General features: G+C 45.5%; 1 protein-coding gene across 2 annotated transcripts; it reads left to right on the top strand.

Moving 5' to 3' along the window:
* Positions 1-173: 173 nt before the first annotated feature.
* Positions 174-13,875, top strand: L2HGDH (L-2-hydroxyglutarate dehydrogenase). Of its 2 annotated transcripts, XM_082059068.1 has the most exons (10): positions 174-293; positions 447-562; positions 3,174-3,325; positions 4,783-4,914; positions 6,358-6,520; positions 6,953-6,987; positions 7,812-7,979; positions 9,473-9,630; positions 10,858-10,989; positions 11,626-13,875. In XM_082059068.1, the coding sequence occupies exons 1-10, from the start codon at positions 235-237 to the stop codon at positions 11,819-11,821; spliced, it is 1,311 nt and encodes a 436-aa protein (XP_081915194.1). In that variant the 5' UTR covers positions 174-234; the 3' UTR covers positions 11,822-13,875. The 2 variants fall into 2 exon arrangements, with proteins under 2 accessions (XP_081915194.1, XP_081915195.1); XM_082059069.1 differs by lacking the exons at positions 174-293; positions 447-562; positions 3,174-3,325 and adding an exon at positions 3,884-4,297.
* The last annotated feature ends 1,218 nt before the right edge of the window (positions 13,876-15,093 follow it).

Here is a 15,093-nt window from a genome sequence, read left to right as displayed (position 1 = left end):
GTTGGGAGCGGCCCGAGCCCGCGCTCCCCTCAGGGCCTCACCGGGGCTGTCAGCCCCGCAGCTGAGGGGAGGCCCCGCCGCCGCCCCAGCGCTCGCCCCGCCCGGGATCCCTCCCCCAGGGCTGCCCCTAAGGGCCAAGCCGGCGAACCCGGCGGAGTTCGGCCCGGCCTGACCTTCCCCTCACCGAGCGACCGCGGAGGAGGAGCCGGGCCCGCCGGTCTCACCGCCCCCAAGATGGCGGCGGCGCTGGTTCGGCGGGCGGGCGGCGGGGCGCTGTGGCGGGGCCAGCGCAGGTGAGGGAGCGGGGGGTCCTGCGCCGGCCCCGCCGCCTCCTCCCGGGCGTAGGGCGCTCGCCGTGCCCCCTCAGCGCGGCCCTCACGGCGGCCATGGGGCGCCCTCCCCTCAGGGCGGCGGCGGGAGCTGACGGGCCGTGTGTGTCTCCGCAGCACGTTCGACGTGGCGGTGGTGGGCGCGGGGATCGTGGGGCTGGCGGCGGCGCGGGAGCTCGTCCGGCGGCACCCTGCGCTGGCCTTCGCCGTGCTGGAGAAGGAGCGGGAGCTGGGTATGTGCTGGGGCGCCTCAGCCGCGGGGCGGGGGGAGCGGGTGTGCGGCTGTCAGGAATCTTTCCTGAAGCGCACGGGAAAATCTCGGTGTTGTGTGAGCTCAGATTTTGGGTGGGTGGCCAGGCTCTGTTCAGTGGGGCGCAACGGGCTCTTCAGAGCCCGTTGCGCCCCACTGAACAGAGCCTGGCCACCCGGGCAACGGGCACAGACTGAAACACAGGAGGGTCCATGTGAACATGAGGAGAAACTTGTTTGCTGGGAGGTGCCAGAGCCTGGCCCAGGCTGCCCAGAGCGGGTGTGGAGTCTCCTGCTCTGAGACATTCAAACCCCCTGGACCCACCTGTGTGATCTGCTCTGTGACCCTGCGGGAGCAGGGGGGGTGGACTGGGGGATCTGCAGAGGACCCTTCACAGTATCACAGTATTACAGTATGTTTGGGATTGGAAGGGACCTCAAAAGCTCATCCAGTGCAATCCCCCTGCTGGAGCAGGAACACCTAGGTGAGGTCACACAGGAACATGTCCAGGTGGGTTTTGAATGTCTCCAGAGAAGGAGACTCCACAACCCCCCTGGGCAGCCTGGGCCAGGCTCTGTCACCCTTACTGAGAAGAAGTTTCTTCTCAAATTTAAGTGGAACCTCTTGTGTTCCAGCTTGATCCCATTACCCCTTGTCCTATCATTGTTTGCCACTGAGAAGAGCCTGGCTCCATCCTCATGGCACTCACCCTTTATATATTTATAAACATTAATAAGGTCCCCCCTTAGTCTCCTCTTCTCCAAACCCCAACCACCCTGTGATTCTGTGACCAGCTGTGGGGGCATCTGCCCCCGTCACCAAAAGGGTGATGGATTGATGGATTCCCCCTGGGAAGAGCAGCTTCCACCCCCGTCCCTGCCCTTGTTAGCAAACAGAACACATAACCACGGATGTAGTTATATGCGGTGCTTTTATTTCAGCGCTGGGAAACCAGGGGTTCGCACCCAAAGCTGGCTTCTACCACTGATTCGAACTCCACTACATTTATACAATTTGGTTACATACATATTCATTAGGGTTATAACGTGTGTATTGCATATTCATCAGATTACATCATTATTTCACAATATCAGTTGCAACCCCTTGGAACTACTCTAAACATGCGCAGTGTCTTCTGGTGGTCATTCAGGGGGTCTTCAGGATGAAGTAAGGAGTCTTCTTCACTTGTGAACTTTTTACCTTTTGTCACTGCACATGCGCACTATTCCTATACTCATTATAAAATACTCAGGTTTCTTGGATGCACATCCTCAAGGTTTCTTGGATGCACATCCTTTCCGTTCAAGATAAGATAAGGACTTACTGAGAACTAATAGAACTAATTTTAATTCCCTACTCTCAAATTAAGAGATAAAACCTTGTATACCATCTGTGAAATTTCAAGATCAGACAAGAATCTTGGATACAGTTTACAAAAGCAAAATACAGCTAACTATAACACCCTGACAGGAGGTTTCTTCCTCCCTTTGCCCAGGCGCATCCTGTGGTGGAGAAGCAGAGCTGCCATCAGTCTGCACTTCGCTGCTGGGACTTCAAGTTAGGACTTTACAGTTAAGAGAGACTGAATGTTGCTGCTTTTTTTGGAAGCAACGGGTCTAACCAGCCCGGGGCTCCTGCAGCAGCTGGGATTTGGGGAGAAGGACAAGCAGGGTGAACAATTCCAGTGAGGAGCAGTGCAGGTTCAGGTCCTGTTTATTCCTGCAGAGAGGATGAGCTGAGAAACGGTGCCAGGACGGCTTTTTGGAGGGGCAGGAGGAAAGGAGTGAGCAGCAAACAGTGATGGTTGGTCCACACAGAGGGAGGCTGGGGAGCAGAACTGCTTAAAAATGTCTGAAAGGTGCTGGTCAAAATAAGAACTATGAGGCCAAGCTCTTGCTTTAAGTGGCTCCATCAGCCAGGCTATATGTTGCTCTTCATATCACACACATATGTTATGAAAGTGGCTTTTTATCCCCAAGATGGGACATACATGAACTTCTTAACAGTTGTGTGAGCACAAAGCAAGAATGACCTGTGGGAGTCAATATGTTAAGAGGGAGAACCTGCCCAAATTCCTTCAATAAAAATGTTTATGATATTTTTCAGCTCTATTTTACTTAGTTACAAAGAGGCAATAGCAACCTAATCCAGTTCACAAATGCTTGTAAAGCATCCTAAGAAACTGAAGGTTACACAGACATTAAGTGAGGCCCTTAAGGATGCTTTTCATTTTAAAGTCAAATTTCTTAAAGTTAGTTTTAACATGTAGAAAATTTTGTTTGATTGGCCTGTAGTTGTTGCTCTTGGAGGAAAAGCTCGTTATGTTGTTGTTTTCTTTTCCTTCCTGTTGATTAGATGCGTTGCAAGCTGTGATGGTTTATTATTAACTAGCTCTTGCTTTATCAGTGGTTTTTAGCCTTTTGAGACCAAGGGAGGAATTGTGTTTGCTCTGCAGTTCCCTCATTTGAGCATCTCTTGTAACACCGACTTAGGGCAGGACCTCAAATTGCTCACTCCTCTGACAGCTGAAGTGATTGAGGTACGAGCCAATCATGGAACGTGTATTTTAATAACATATTTTTATTTCTATTTAGCTCATCACCAGACTGGACATAACAGTGGTGTGATTCACAGCGGAATTTACTACACGCCCGGGTCTCTGAAAGCCAAGCTGTGTGTGCAGGGTGCAGCCCTCTGCTACGAGTACTGCGACAAGAAGGGAATACCCTATAAACAGTGTGGGAAGGTACAGGAACTGCTGCGTGTTCTTTACCTTTGGAAACGGAGACTGTATAATGTCTGTTACAATGTATAGCACAGGCCTGGTAGGGGTCTTTCTCCCAAGAGGTGAGTTTCTGCAACACTTTTCCTGCAGGATGAATGTGCCTTTTTGGTTTATTTTTTTCCAGCAACTCTAATAAGTTCCTTTTCTGGACCTAAATAATAATTCTCCGTATCTGGGGGCTGAGCTGCAATACCGCGGGAGCAACACCTGTGTGGGGCCATGAGCTCCACAGAGGCTCTGGGTGTGTGCATGCTGTGCTTCTTGGCATATCAGGCTTTGAAAAGACACGGTGACTTCAAAACAGCTCCAGATGTCACCCAGCTCCGTGGATTTATGCCGTCATGCCTCCAACTAACACAGCCCGAAATGCTGAGACAGAAGAGCAGCTGTACTGGTTCAGCTTGGGGTCTGCCCAGGAATGGTGACTCCAGCACTGCCCTGGGCAGCCTGTTCCCATGCCCCACAGCCCTTTGGGGAAGAAATTGTTCACAATATGCAGTCTGGACCTCCCCTGGCGCAACTTGAGGCTGTTTCCTCTCATCCTGGTGCCGTTTGTCCTGGCCTGGCTGTGTTCCTGCTGATCACAAGATGGCACTGTGGATTTGTGCAGCTGGACACCTCCAGTTCCAAGCTTGCTCTCAACTCAGAGCACCCAGAGAGCAGCAGACTTGCTCTGTAGGCGTCTGTTTGAGCTTGGGCAGGGCTGGCATTGACCCAGTAGCCTTGTTGGTCCTTTGCTGATGCTGAATTTGTGCGTGTCGCCTCCCTCAGCAGAGTTCATCCCAGGGAAGGTGATGTTGAGGCTTTACGGCTTGTTTTACACAAAGCAACTCCAGGCTTGGAGAACTTGGTGCTATCTCAAGGCAAAGCTGCCGGTGTTGTGAGACCTGAGCCAGGTCTGGCAGTAGAACGGTCTGTGCAAACCTGGCACAGGTAACTCACAGTCTGGATAAACCTTGTGTGATAATTGTGAGCTGACTACACGGTGAAATGAAGCTGCTGCAGTTCAGTTTAGACACCACGTCAGAACACACCCCTACTCTAACAGTATTGAGACAATTTGAGATTTGTACATCTTGGGTTCAACTCAGTTTTATTTTTGGAAGCATACCAGTGGCTCTTTTAAAATCATATTCTCTTTCACGTTCAGATTTGTGGTCTCCTGGTACTTCTAGCAAATATTATATTATCCACCGATAATAACTTAAGCTACATTTCTTTTTCACTCTTCTTCATATATTATATACATATATGTAAGTATTTATAGAATCTTGTGCAACTAATGGCACAAGCCACATTTTTCTCCCCTGGAATTATAATTTACTATTTGCTCATTCACTTGTTAGCTTGGACTTGGTGCCAAACCTGAGCTGGCCTTGTGTTTTGCTGACCAGTGTGCCTTGTTGTCTTTCCTGAAGCTCATTGTAGCTGTTGAACAAGATGAAATCCCGCGGCTCAAAGCTCTGTACGAGAGAGGGCTGCAGAACAACGTCCCAGGGCTCAAACTCATCGGAGCAAAAGAAATACAAGCCAAAGAACCCTTCTGCAGGGTAAGGGGTTTGTGTATTTTTATTTGGTGTATAAGGCCTTGGTTTCTCAGGTGATGTTATTTTAAAATTTAACATAAATATGTTTCCAGTATTTTTATTCCCCCTTCTCTTTGCAGGTGCTTACTTCTCTGTTTTTGTAGTTGATAGGCAGATTTTCCTTTGCCTATGTTAGAGCTGCTATATCTGAGTTTATGCTGAGATGATTCTGCTCCTTCCCCCTAAAATTAATTTATTTATAATAAAGCTTGATAGTGTAAGAAATGAAAATCCCATCTGTGAGCGCGAATTCGGATCAAGCCAGTTTCCATCCAGTTGCTTCTACACACGTGGCTGTTATGTAGCGCTTCTCAGCCTGTTTATTTTCCCAGCAGGAGAAATGTGTGTAGTTTCTGGAATACAGCTTTGTTGTTATTTAGTATATCTTTGGTTGAGAGGAAAACCTGGCTATAAATTATCCCACGCTGTTTCATCTGTAGCTGCGTTGCTTTCGAGCTGCTCACTGCTTTCGAGTGGTGGGAACTACAGACCAAGATTTCCTGGAGCAGAATAGGTTTTATCTTTCTTTTTTGTCGTTCACATTTTGTATCCGCTCCTTAAAGCGTTCACGCTCCAGCTGAGCATTTATTGCTGTGAATGAGTAGATTCAGATGCATCTCACTTCGTTTGCTCTGGTTTGCTGGACTGAGTCCTTTCCTCCTAAGCAAACAGAACTTGAGTAGTGTTATATTATAAAATATTGCACTACATCAAGCGGGGAGGAAGGTTTAGTGTAAAGGTACAGTTTTACCAACCGTTCTGGTCATCGTGGGCATGTAAGTGGCCCCTGGTATTGTCATATCTGAGCAGCTGACAGTCTTTTAGTGTCACTACATTTGCAGCATCTCCCTGAGATAAAGCAGTCCTGCTATCCCTTATTTTACAGCCAGGACTAGGAAAGTGTTGTGGTGCCATTTAACATGATAAAAACTGTGTGAGAAACCAAACCTTTTTGATATAAAGAGAGTAAAACGCCTCTGAGAAACATTAACAATTCTAGTGACACGCTGGACTTGCTTTCTGCCAGGACAAGGATGGGCTGTTGTCCAGCTCGGAGGGGACTTTCCTCTCTGGTTGCAATGCCCAAAGTGTTGAGATGAAATCACTGATCTTTTATCGCATCTGTGCATCAGGTAGAACTTCCAAGTGACCACAATCGCATAGTGTATGGTGAAAAATCAGCACGTATTAGCTGAAGCTGAGCTAACCCGTTTTATCATTAAGTTCTCTGTCAGCAAGACTTGTTTATGCTGTAGTTATGTGATCACTTAATCCATTTTAAGTAGTTTTCTCCATACTAGTTGCCAGCGAACAGTGGCAATGCACATTATTCCATGTGAAATATTCTCTGTATTAAGGAGCAACACCCAGCCCTCACTTTTCTTCTGTATCTTAATACTGTTCTAGGGGCTGATGGCCCTTGATTCCCCATACACCGGCATTGTGAATTACAAACAAGTGGCGCAGTCCTACGCTGAGGACTTCCAGGAAGCAGGTGGGACCATCCTGACTGATTTTGAAGTGACAGACATGGAGATGGCTAAAGAAAGCCCTTCAGGAAGTGAAGATGGTAAGGCAGGTTTTATTACCCTCTGTTTACTCCAGTTCTGCTGAAGAGTTTGTTCAAAACATGTTTCTGAACCTTTTTCTTCCCCCTGCAGGCAGGTCATCCTTCAACTGAAACATTTAAAGCTGATGAAAGCAAATTATAGTAAAATTGAGGAAGAAGGTTGTTCTCTCCGACTAAAATCAGATTTAGCTGGATATTGCATGTTTAATCTTATGATAGTGCTTTATCTTAAAAGGCAGGTTGGATCTGTGCTAGTACACATATGGAAGAATAAAAACCACCTATTAATTCATAAATACAGTTGTGTCCAACAGCATCAGTTATGTCCACAGCTTGAATATATTCTGTGTCCGAATCCTTCATTGTGACGAGCTGCTTGTTCTGTCAGTTTTCTGTTTTATTAATTCGTTCTCTTGTCTAATTCTATTCCAGGACTGAACTACCCAGTCATTGTTAGGAACTCAAAGGTAAGAAGTAAGCTGATGATTTATTGCTTCATAGGAAGCTGTTTCTCCTTTTCTTAAGAATGTTTATTTAGTCCTGGTGGCTTAATCAGCTCTCTAAAAACATGAAACAGCTGCTGTGCAGTAACATGATCACTGTCACCTAGGGCTGCTTTTGTAAAACAACTGCAGTCAGTTCTTAACTATGAGCACGTTCAGATTTTACTGTGCACAGGGACTAATAATGAAAGCACAACTTTCTGCTGCTGAACTTATGTTTAACTGTACATGTCCCTTATCTTCTTTATGTGCATGTTCTTACGCTGCTTGTTTCCAAGGCCTCCTTTTATGACTTATTCATTTGGTGAGAAACACCTATTTTCATGTTTGCTTTTGGCCTTTGGCATCTATACAAATGATAAGGAGGCATTTAGAATCATTTATTACCAGAAAGCCACAAGCTAATTTAGTAAAGCGTGTACTGATGTCATTCCTGCAAGGCAGTTAATACTGCACGGGAAATGGAGTGGTCACCTTTGAGAATATCTGGATGCTTCTTTGGGGCAAAAAATAGAAGAATACATTTAAAAAAACAACCTCACTCCCCCTCAATAATTTTTTAAGTTGGTGCTGCTGCTCTCTTATTCTATTTCTGCTCTTTCATTAAAAAGTAACTTCCTAAATCTCGTTGGATTCTTCTCCCTCCTTCTGAAAGTATGGTTGGTTTTCTTGCTGGTCTTGACTCATTTGTTTTCCAAAGCTTGTAGGTGATGGGTGGATTTTTTTAGGAGATATGTTGAATTTTTGTGCGTTTTGTTGTTCTTTTTGTTAATATTTTTATTCCACAGGGTGAGGCAATCTATTGTCGGCACATCGTGACCTGCGCGGGGCTTTACTCAGACCGCCTGTCTGAGATCAGCGGCTGCAGCCCCGAACCTCGGATCGTTCCCTTCCGCGGAGATTATTTGGTGCTGAAACCTGAAAAGTCCTATATGGTTAAAGGAAATATTTATCCGGTACGTACCATCCTATTTGTCTTTCACAGTGTACCCTAAGAACTGCGAAAAATACAGAAATAAGCACAATATTCCACCGTTACTTCTGTTAGACTGCGGATAGTGATGCACAACATTCGGACACAGATTTAGTTGCTTTCTGACAGGACAGCTTGTTTTTGTTAATTCTTGAGGAACAGGTAAAAGCGCCATATGGGAAATGATTGCCAGTTGTTTTTGTGTGTGTGTGTGTTTTTTTTAATAGGGGAAATAGTTAAACATTTAGCACAATAGCCACATGCCAACAAAAGCCTGGCTTCTTTCTTTAAGTTATAAAATCCATAGGCAGGATTGAGAAGCCAGTGAGGGGCAACAGTAAATAACGAATGACTTAGACATAGGGTTTAATCTTGCGTGCTAATACCCAAAGCTCAGATTTAACTATTTGCCTCTCAATCTCATCTTTGAATTAGCACCTTCCAGCCTCAGAATTTTTTCGTTATGGCCAAATATTGGGACTAAGATTAGAAAACAGCACAACTCTTAGTGATGCCACCAGAAATGCAGTGTAGTTTGTGGAGTAGTTGCATTAAGTGTCCAAAGTATTACAAGCATATTTTAATGGGAAAATCAATGCACTATATGCAGAAAAGGAGCATATCTTAAAGCACTTTTAAGTCACAATGACACTGTTTTTTTTGAGAAATACCCAATAGTTGCTGATTTTCAGACTATAACACAGTCATCTCTGTAGGCATCTTTTCTAAATAGCTCAAGCTTTCGAAGTACTAGCACATGAAAAGGTTTTGGTATTTCATACTTGTCTCTACATATAGCTTATTTCTTATTTCTGGTTCAGCCTTTGCACACAATTACACAGAATTCCATTCGCAAACAAAAACCAAACTGCAGATCCTTACTATTAGCATTACTCAGGCTTGCTAACTGCACGTTGTTTTGAGCAACACCGGAATGGGGAGGTTTTCCTAATATTTTATAACCTATTTTATCGCAGTATAATTACTACCGGTGAATAACATCAGTGTGTCATCGGTTTTGTTGTGGCTTGATTTATATACTGAGAAATCATGTACTTTTTTCTGTTTGTTTTGCTTTTACCTGAAATGCAGTTTTACTTGGCCCTGCTCTGTTCTTCAGTGTTTTAAATTATGGATGTGCTTTAACTGCAGACTTAACAAGCAGAAAAACCAGCACAGGAGCCAATTGTGTGGTTATAAGACTTGAATTTTGTTGTAGCAATTGGAAATAAAATGGCACATTTTCTTCCTTTTTCACGTGTTCATTTAGAAATAGTTATTTCCATTATTGGGAGGACAACCCCTTGGCTGTGTTTTGGGTTGTTTCAATGACTCTCTCACACAATAAACTGTAAATGTCTGCACTTTCCCCCTCACAAATGTTTTCCTGGATGAGTTTGGTGACTCGAGTGGTTGTGTGGCTGTTTCTCTGACCCGGTTTGTAACATCTGTAACAACTGTCGTGTCCCGCTTTAGGTTCCCAATCCTCGGTTCCCTTTCCTGGGATTCCATTTCACGCCGAGGATGGACGGCAGCGTTTGGCTCGGTCCTAACGCAGTGCTGGCCTTTAAGCGAGAGGGCTACAAATTGCTCGACTTCAGCGCTGGAGAGTTTTTAGATGCTGTAACCTACAGGTAATATCTTGTCTTTTTCCCTGCCGAACGCAGTTATTTAAATGCCAACTTGTGACTCCATGGAAGCCAATTGTCAAAAGGCCAAGTTCTTGGTGTGTTTAAAGACAGCTGTGCTGATGAGGGTGGACTTCTCCAAGACATTTGGCTTCATGTGATCTTATATTTGAATTTTCATCAACTCCCAAGACGTGTTGCAGCTGGTTGGAGAATGTGGCTGCTCATCGGAAGGTGCTTTTGAGCCGTGTTGCTACTGATGGAGCTTTTCCAGGACTGGTTTTGGTCCAACGCAGGGGAATATTTTAATCAACCTAGACAGTGCAATTAAAATACCTGCAGAGGATGCTCGGAAGAGAGAACACAAAGTGGTCTGAATTGCTGTGTCAAACTTAATTTGGGCATCAATATATATTTAAAAACTGTCCAAGTAGTAGGGAAATACATTAAGGGCCATGAATGCAGGCTGGGAAGCTGCATCTAAGAAAGCACATCAGAGGAATTAGGAATCATTACTGAAATTGCAAACTTAAACAGAGTATCTGTAGAAGTTGAGAGAAATCTTGCTTCGTTTCGAGGGGCTGGACAGACCGTTACCAAGTGCTCGATTTTGGAAATTAGACTTGGAAAAAGAATGTGAAAATATTAGGGAGTATCCAAGGAGAGGCTGCGAAACAGGTCAGGGAACTGGAGAACAGCTTTCTGGCAAATGGCTCAACTTAATGCAGTTTATTAAAGAGTTGCAAGTATCTTGATTGTTGTCTATAGATTTTTGCACTGGAAGACTTGAGGAAAGCGAAGCGAGCGAACAAGATTAGCAAAGACACAGCAAGATTCATTGAGTGAGAGCTGAGCGGTCAGGAGTGTGACGATCTTTTCAGAATGTTTGTGGGAAAATGTCTCAAGTGGCGTGTCCGTCTCCCCTGCTCCGGGTGGGTTTTCAGTCTCTTGCCGTTTGACAGGACCAGAGAAAAATCCTGGGCTTAGGAAGGACCAGAGTTCAGAGCTAAGCCTAAGGATTGTAGATGCTGCGCTACAGCTCTGTGAACAACGTCTGCTGAAACAGGGAAGGACAGACATATTTCTCAAGTAGAAAGCACTGATCACAGTACTGATGTTGGGAATGGGAACTTCAGCCACGCAGTTGCATTTGCTACTTTCTTAGCATTAGTTTGACATTTACCGTGCAAGGTTTGTTCTTCCTGCAGTGATTTTTTTTGTTGCTCTCAACAGTGGTTTGTGGAGGCTTGTGCTGAGAAACTTGTCTTACGGACTGAGTGAGGTGTACAGAGCGTGTTTCCTCAGCGCTCAGGTGAAGGAACTCCAGAAGTTCATCCCTGAGGTCACCGTCAATGACGTACTCAGGTAAAGATAACACCCAGGGGCTTGTTCATCTCTCTTTTTAACCAGTAGCAAGAATTGCATTAGCTTACTCCCTTCCTCCCCCAAAATATGCTACCAAATCATGGAAGTATTCAGATGTGAAATTCACAGTTGTGACATTCACAAAATAATAACTCTTTATCCTAGTGACACATTCAGTAGCTTGAACACAATCTGAGTTCACAAAGAAGGCAGAACACTGATGAAATTCGGAGGGGAAGCCAGACTGTGAGCTGCTGCTGTGCGAACATTGACTTAGTGTAGTCATCTCAATAAAACTGTATTCAGCTTCTTACTGTGTGGAGAGAGAAACTAATTTGAAGGAGTTTAGAAATGCTGAGGAACTGAAGAGACTCGTTAGGAGAGATGAGGCACTGAAGTGAGTAGAGGTGGGTTTAACTGTCCAAACATTTGCAGGGAGAAAATTCAGAATAAGAAAAGCTTGCGCATGGTGAAAGGGAGTTATTCAGCTCAGGCAATACAACATCGGCACGAAATGCATGTCTGACAAGGCTTGCTAGTTCAAAACAAAGGGTTTCCTTTGTGAAATCACAATTCATTTTCTGACTTCAGAAAAAGTTTTCTTTCCAATGGTGAGCTCCTCCTTTTATCTTGCAGGGGTCCATCCGGAGTGAGAGCTCAAGCACTGGACAGCGATGGAAACTTAGTAGATGACTTTGTATTTGACGGAGGCAGTGGAGATATTGGAAGCAGAATCCTTCATGTCAGAAATGCCCCTTCTCCTGCTGCTACCTCCTCCCTTGCCATTGCAAAAATGATTGCGGATGAAGTGAAGCAAAGATTTGAATTATGAATGATTGACGGGCGTAGCGCATGGAGCAGCTTGTCTGTGTTGAATGAACTCTGCAGCCTTTAATGACGAAGATAAAACGTGTTGCTTGCGAGATCGGCGCCGGTACAGCTGTGCGGTGCAAAAGCGGCATTTGAAATGTTCACCATCGCCGTTCCATGGCTTCTCGGCTTCATGAACAAAGGAGTTAGGGGGCTTTTCGAGACCTGACGCGGTGCCACCGCCTGCAAGGAGGCAGCAAACGGCCCCGTTGGCAGTAAAGGTTTGAACACCTGCATCCTTGAATCCCAAGCAGGAGGCGAGGGGCTCCCAGCACCGCACTGGGCTTTTAGGTGGAGCTGGAGGAGCTTCTGAGGTGGGGTTGCCCACACGGACTCCCCACGGCTCTGCTCTAAACGTTGTCTCCTCCTTGCGCTCTGCAGAGGTCGGTCCTCTGGAGACCCCCAAGCATGGAGGGGGTTTTCTGTGCGCTTCTCTGTGACTCCCGGTGGTTTGGAGTCTGCAGGCCCCTGGCTTATACTGAAGTGATGGAGATGGATAAGCCCCGCTTAAGGGTTCTGCTGATAAGGAATTAAGGGCTTTATCAGAGACTGAAAACGATATTCAGGGCCTTCTACATGAACGTAGAGTATTTCAGAGAAAAATAAGCCTCACAACAGATTACCAAATCCAGGTCAATTTAGATGTGCAATTCAGATACGCTATCTGATCACTGTCTACATTTTGTTAAAGAGCTGAAATTAAAATGTATATGTAAACAATCATGTTTCATTTCACTGAAATTTGGGAAGTCAGCACCGATCAGAAACTACCTCCATGGGTTTTGGTTTTGTTTCTTCCTTTGAATACTGGTAGCGCAAAAGGAGTTTATCTCTGCACAGTCTGCCTTCGGAGTCAGGAGGGGCCCCCGTTACCCCAGGAGGGAGCTGGGGAAGCACCGGTTACTCTGCCGAACCCTTGTGGATATTTGAAGCCTTATCAAAGGTGCTTCTGGGTGAGAGTCCATGTGGAGAACATGCTTTAAACTCCAGAGCGATGTTCAACAAGTTGGGTACTAAGGTAACCGAGCAGCTCGCTGTGTTCTGCATAATTGCTACAAAAAAGAATTACGTGGCCCCAGGGACGAAGTGCTTGAGAATACTGTTAAAGCAGATGTTCGCAGGATGTTGGGTAATACAGATAATTGTGGGTAGTTTGCTACCAGGCAATTTGCCATACTCTATATTTTTAAGTTACTTTCTGTACTCCTGATGTGCACAGGGAGTGTGTTACATGTGTCAGGTGTGCTGGCTGATGGTTTTACTGCACAGAGCTGAGCTGCTTTTGAAGGGAAAAGGGCTTAACCTGTTGATTTCTTTTACAATTTTTTTTCCTCGTGACATCTACTTTACCACCAAAGTGACTCCCGTATAATGGCAACCTGGAAATGCAAATAATAAGCCCTTCAAAGCAGAGCTTTGTTCGTTATTCTTAGCCACAGCGACACTAGACAGAGATTGAGATGCTCCAAGTGTAAAACGCCACGCAGCTGCGTAAAAGCGACGTCTTCACAATGGAACAATCGTATCTGCGCTCCCCACCGCAAGTGTTGCCTATCAACAGTAAATACTACAAAAGGATTGCAAAAGCAGCTTCCTCCCACACGAGGTGTGGCCCTGACATGTATTAACAGAATAAAGACCATTAAAATGTAAAGCAGTCAGATACTATGGTGAGTCTGCAGTCAGCACATTTAACTGTGCAGCCTTGCTGTGCTTTTTACTCTCAGGAGGTGATTATTCGGGGGTAGAGTTTAACTGAAGCTTTTAAATGATGGATCTTTGTGTAGCATTCTGTGAAATATTTGTATTTTTAGAGATAAAGTTATAAACCTTTTTTTTAAAAGGAATAGCTTCAGAGGATTATGATAATGGGGTTTCATGTATAAATCTTGTTGCCCACAAAGTGTGAAAATGCCTGAATATATTTTCCAAAAGGGTCTAATTCACTTGGATGGCTTAATAACTGCGCCTTTCTCTATTATGATTAAAATAGTGCGGTGGTTGTTTTTTAATTACTGTGAGGTCTGTGTGTATCTCCTGACTTACAGAAAAGTTGCGCTGGTGTTTGCTAATTCTCATCTGAATTAGGCAGGATATAGCTTGATATAATAGGAATTACTTTATTTGGGGGGAGACACATGACCAAACTTGTTTCCCTTGTTTTTCCTTTATTTTATCTCAGCTTATCCCACGTCAGAGCTCTTTCTCACACCGATGTGTAAGCAGCGGGCAGAATGAGTCTTAAGCCTGACCTGGACCTGTAATGGCACGTGGAATGGTAATTCTTGAAGTTCTGAATAAATGCTTTAGGACAGCTTTGGAGAAATACAATTTATTCCCCAAAAGTGTCCCGTAAGGTCAGTCCTAAACTCTGGCAAGAGTATGGTATGTTATATGTTTTTTAAAACGTTGTAAAGAAATTATCTGATGCCCCATGTCATGGCTTACCAGGTTGGGTTTGACAAATACGTGTTACAAAAAAGGACCCCCCTTGCTGGTAGAAAGGCGCTTTTTTTTTTTTCTGATTTAATTTATGCACTCCCTTTGTAGACAAGTCTTAAAAGGGGCGTTTATATAAGGCGTGCGATTTGAATACAATGCCAGGGGAAGGGAAATGAGGGAAAGTTTGGCCCGAGTGGTTGCTCAGGGGGTGGAGGGAACGGCGACAGCCAGCGCTCTGCGGTAGGGAGAAAAAATACTTGTAGATAGGGGAAAAAAACAGCCCCTGGGTAGGGAGGCTGCTGCTGGCAGGTCAGGGGGCACCAAACCGCGGCTGGTGGTGACTTCTGGGCTGGTGGTTCTGGTTGATCCTTCCTGGAGGGTCAAATGAAGGAATGAGGGACCAGAGGAGCTGGGTGGTGTGAGGAGAGACCGAGAGCTGGGGAAGAGAAGATGAGAGGGATCTGATCAATGGGATCAATATCTCAGGGTGGGTGTCAGAGGATGGACCAGACTCTGTTCAGCGGTGCCCAGCGCCAGGGTGAGGGGCAACGGGCACAGACTGAAACACAGGAGGGTCCATGTGAACATGAGCAGAAACTTGTTTGCTGGGAGGTGCCAGAGCCTGGCCCAGGCTGCCCAGAGCAGGTGTGGAGTCTCCTTCTCTGAGACATTCAAACCCCCTGGACCCACCTGTGTGATCTGCTCTGTGACCCTGCGGGAGCAGGGGGGTTGGACTGGGGGATCTCCAGAGGTCCCTTCAACCTCAACCGCTCTGCAGCCGCACCTGCTGGG

Source organism: Streptopelia decaocto, assembly GCF_964273445.1.
Source record: "Streptopelia decaocto genome assembly, chromosome: 7".
Taxonomy (NCBI): domain Eukaryota; kingdom Metazoa; phylum Chordata; class Aves; order Columbiformes; family Columbidae; genus Streptopelia; species Streptopelia decaocto.
The sequence above is the reverse complement of the archived record's forward strand: the minus strand, read 5'-3'. Positions and strand labels throughout refer to the sequence as shown.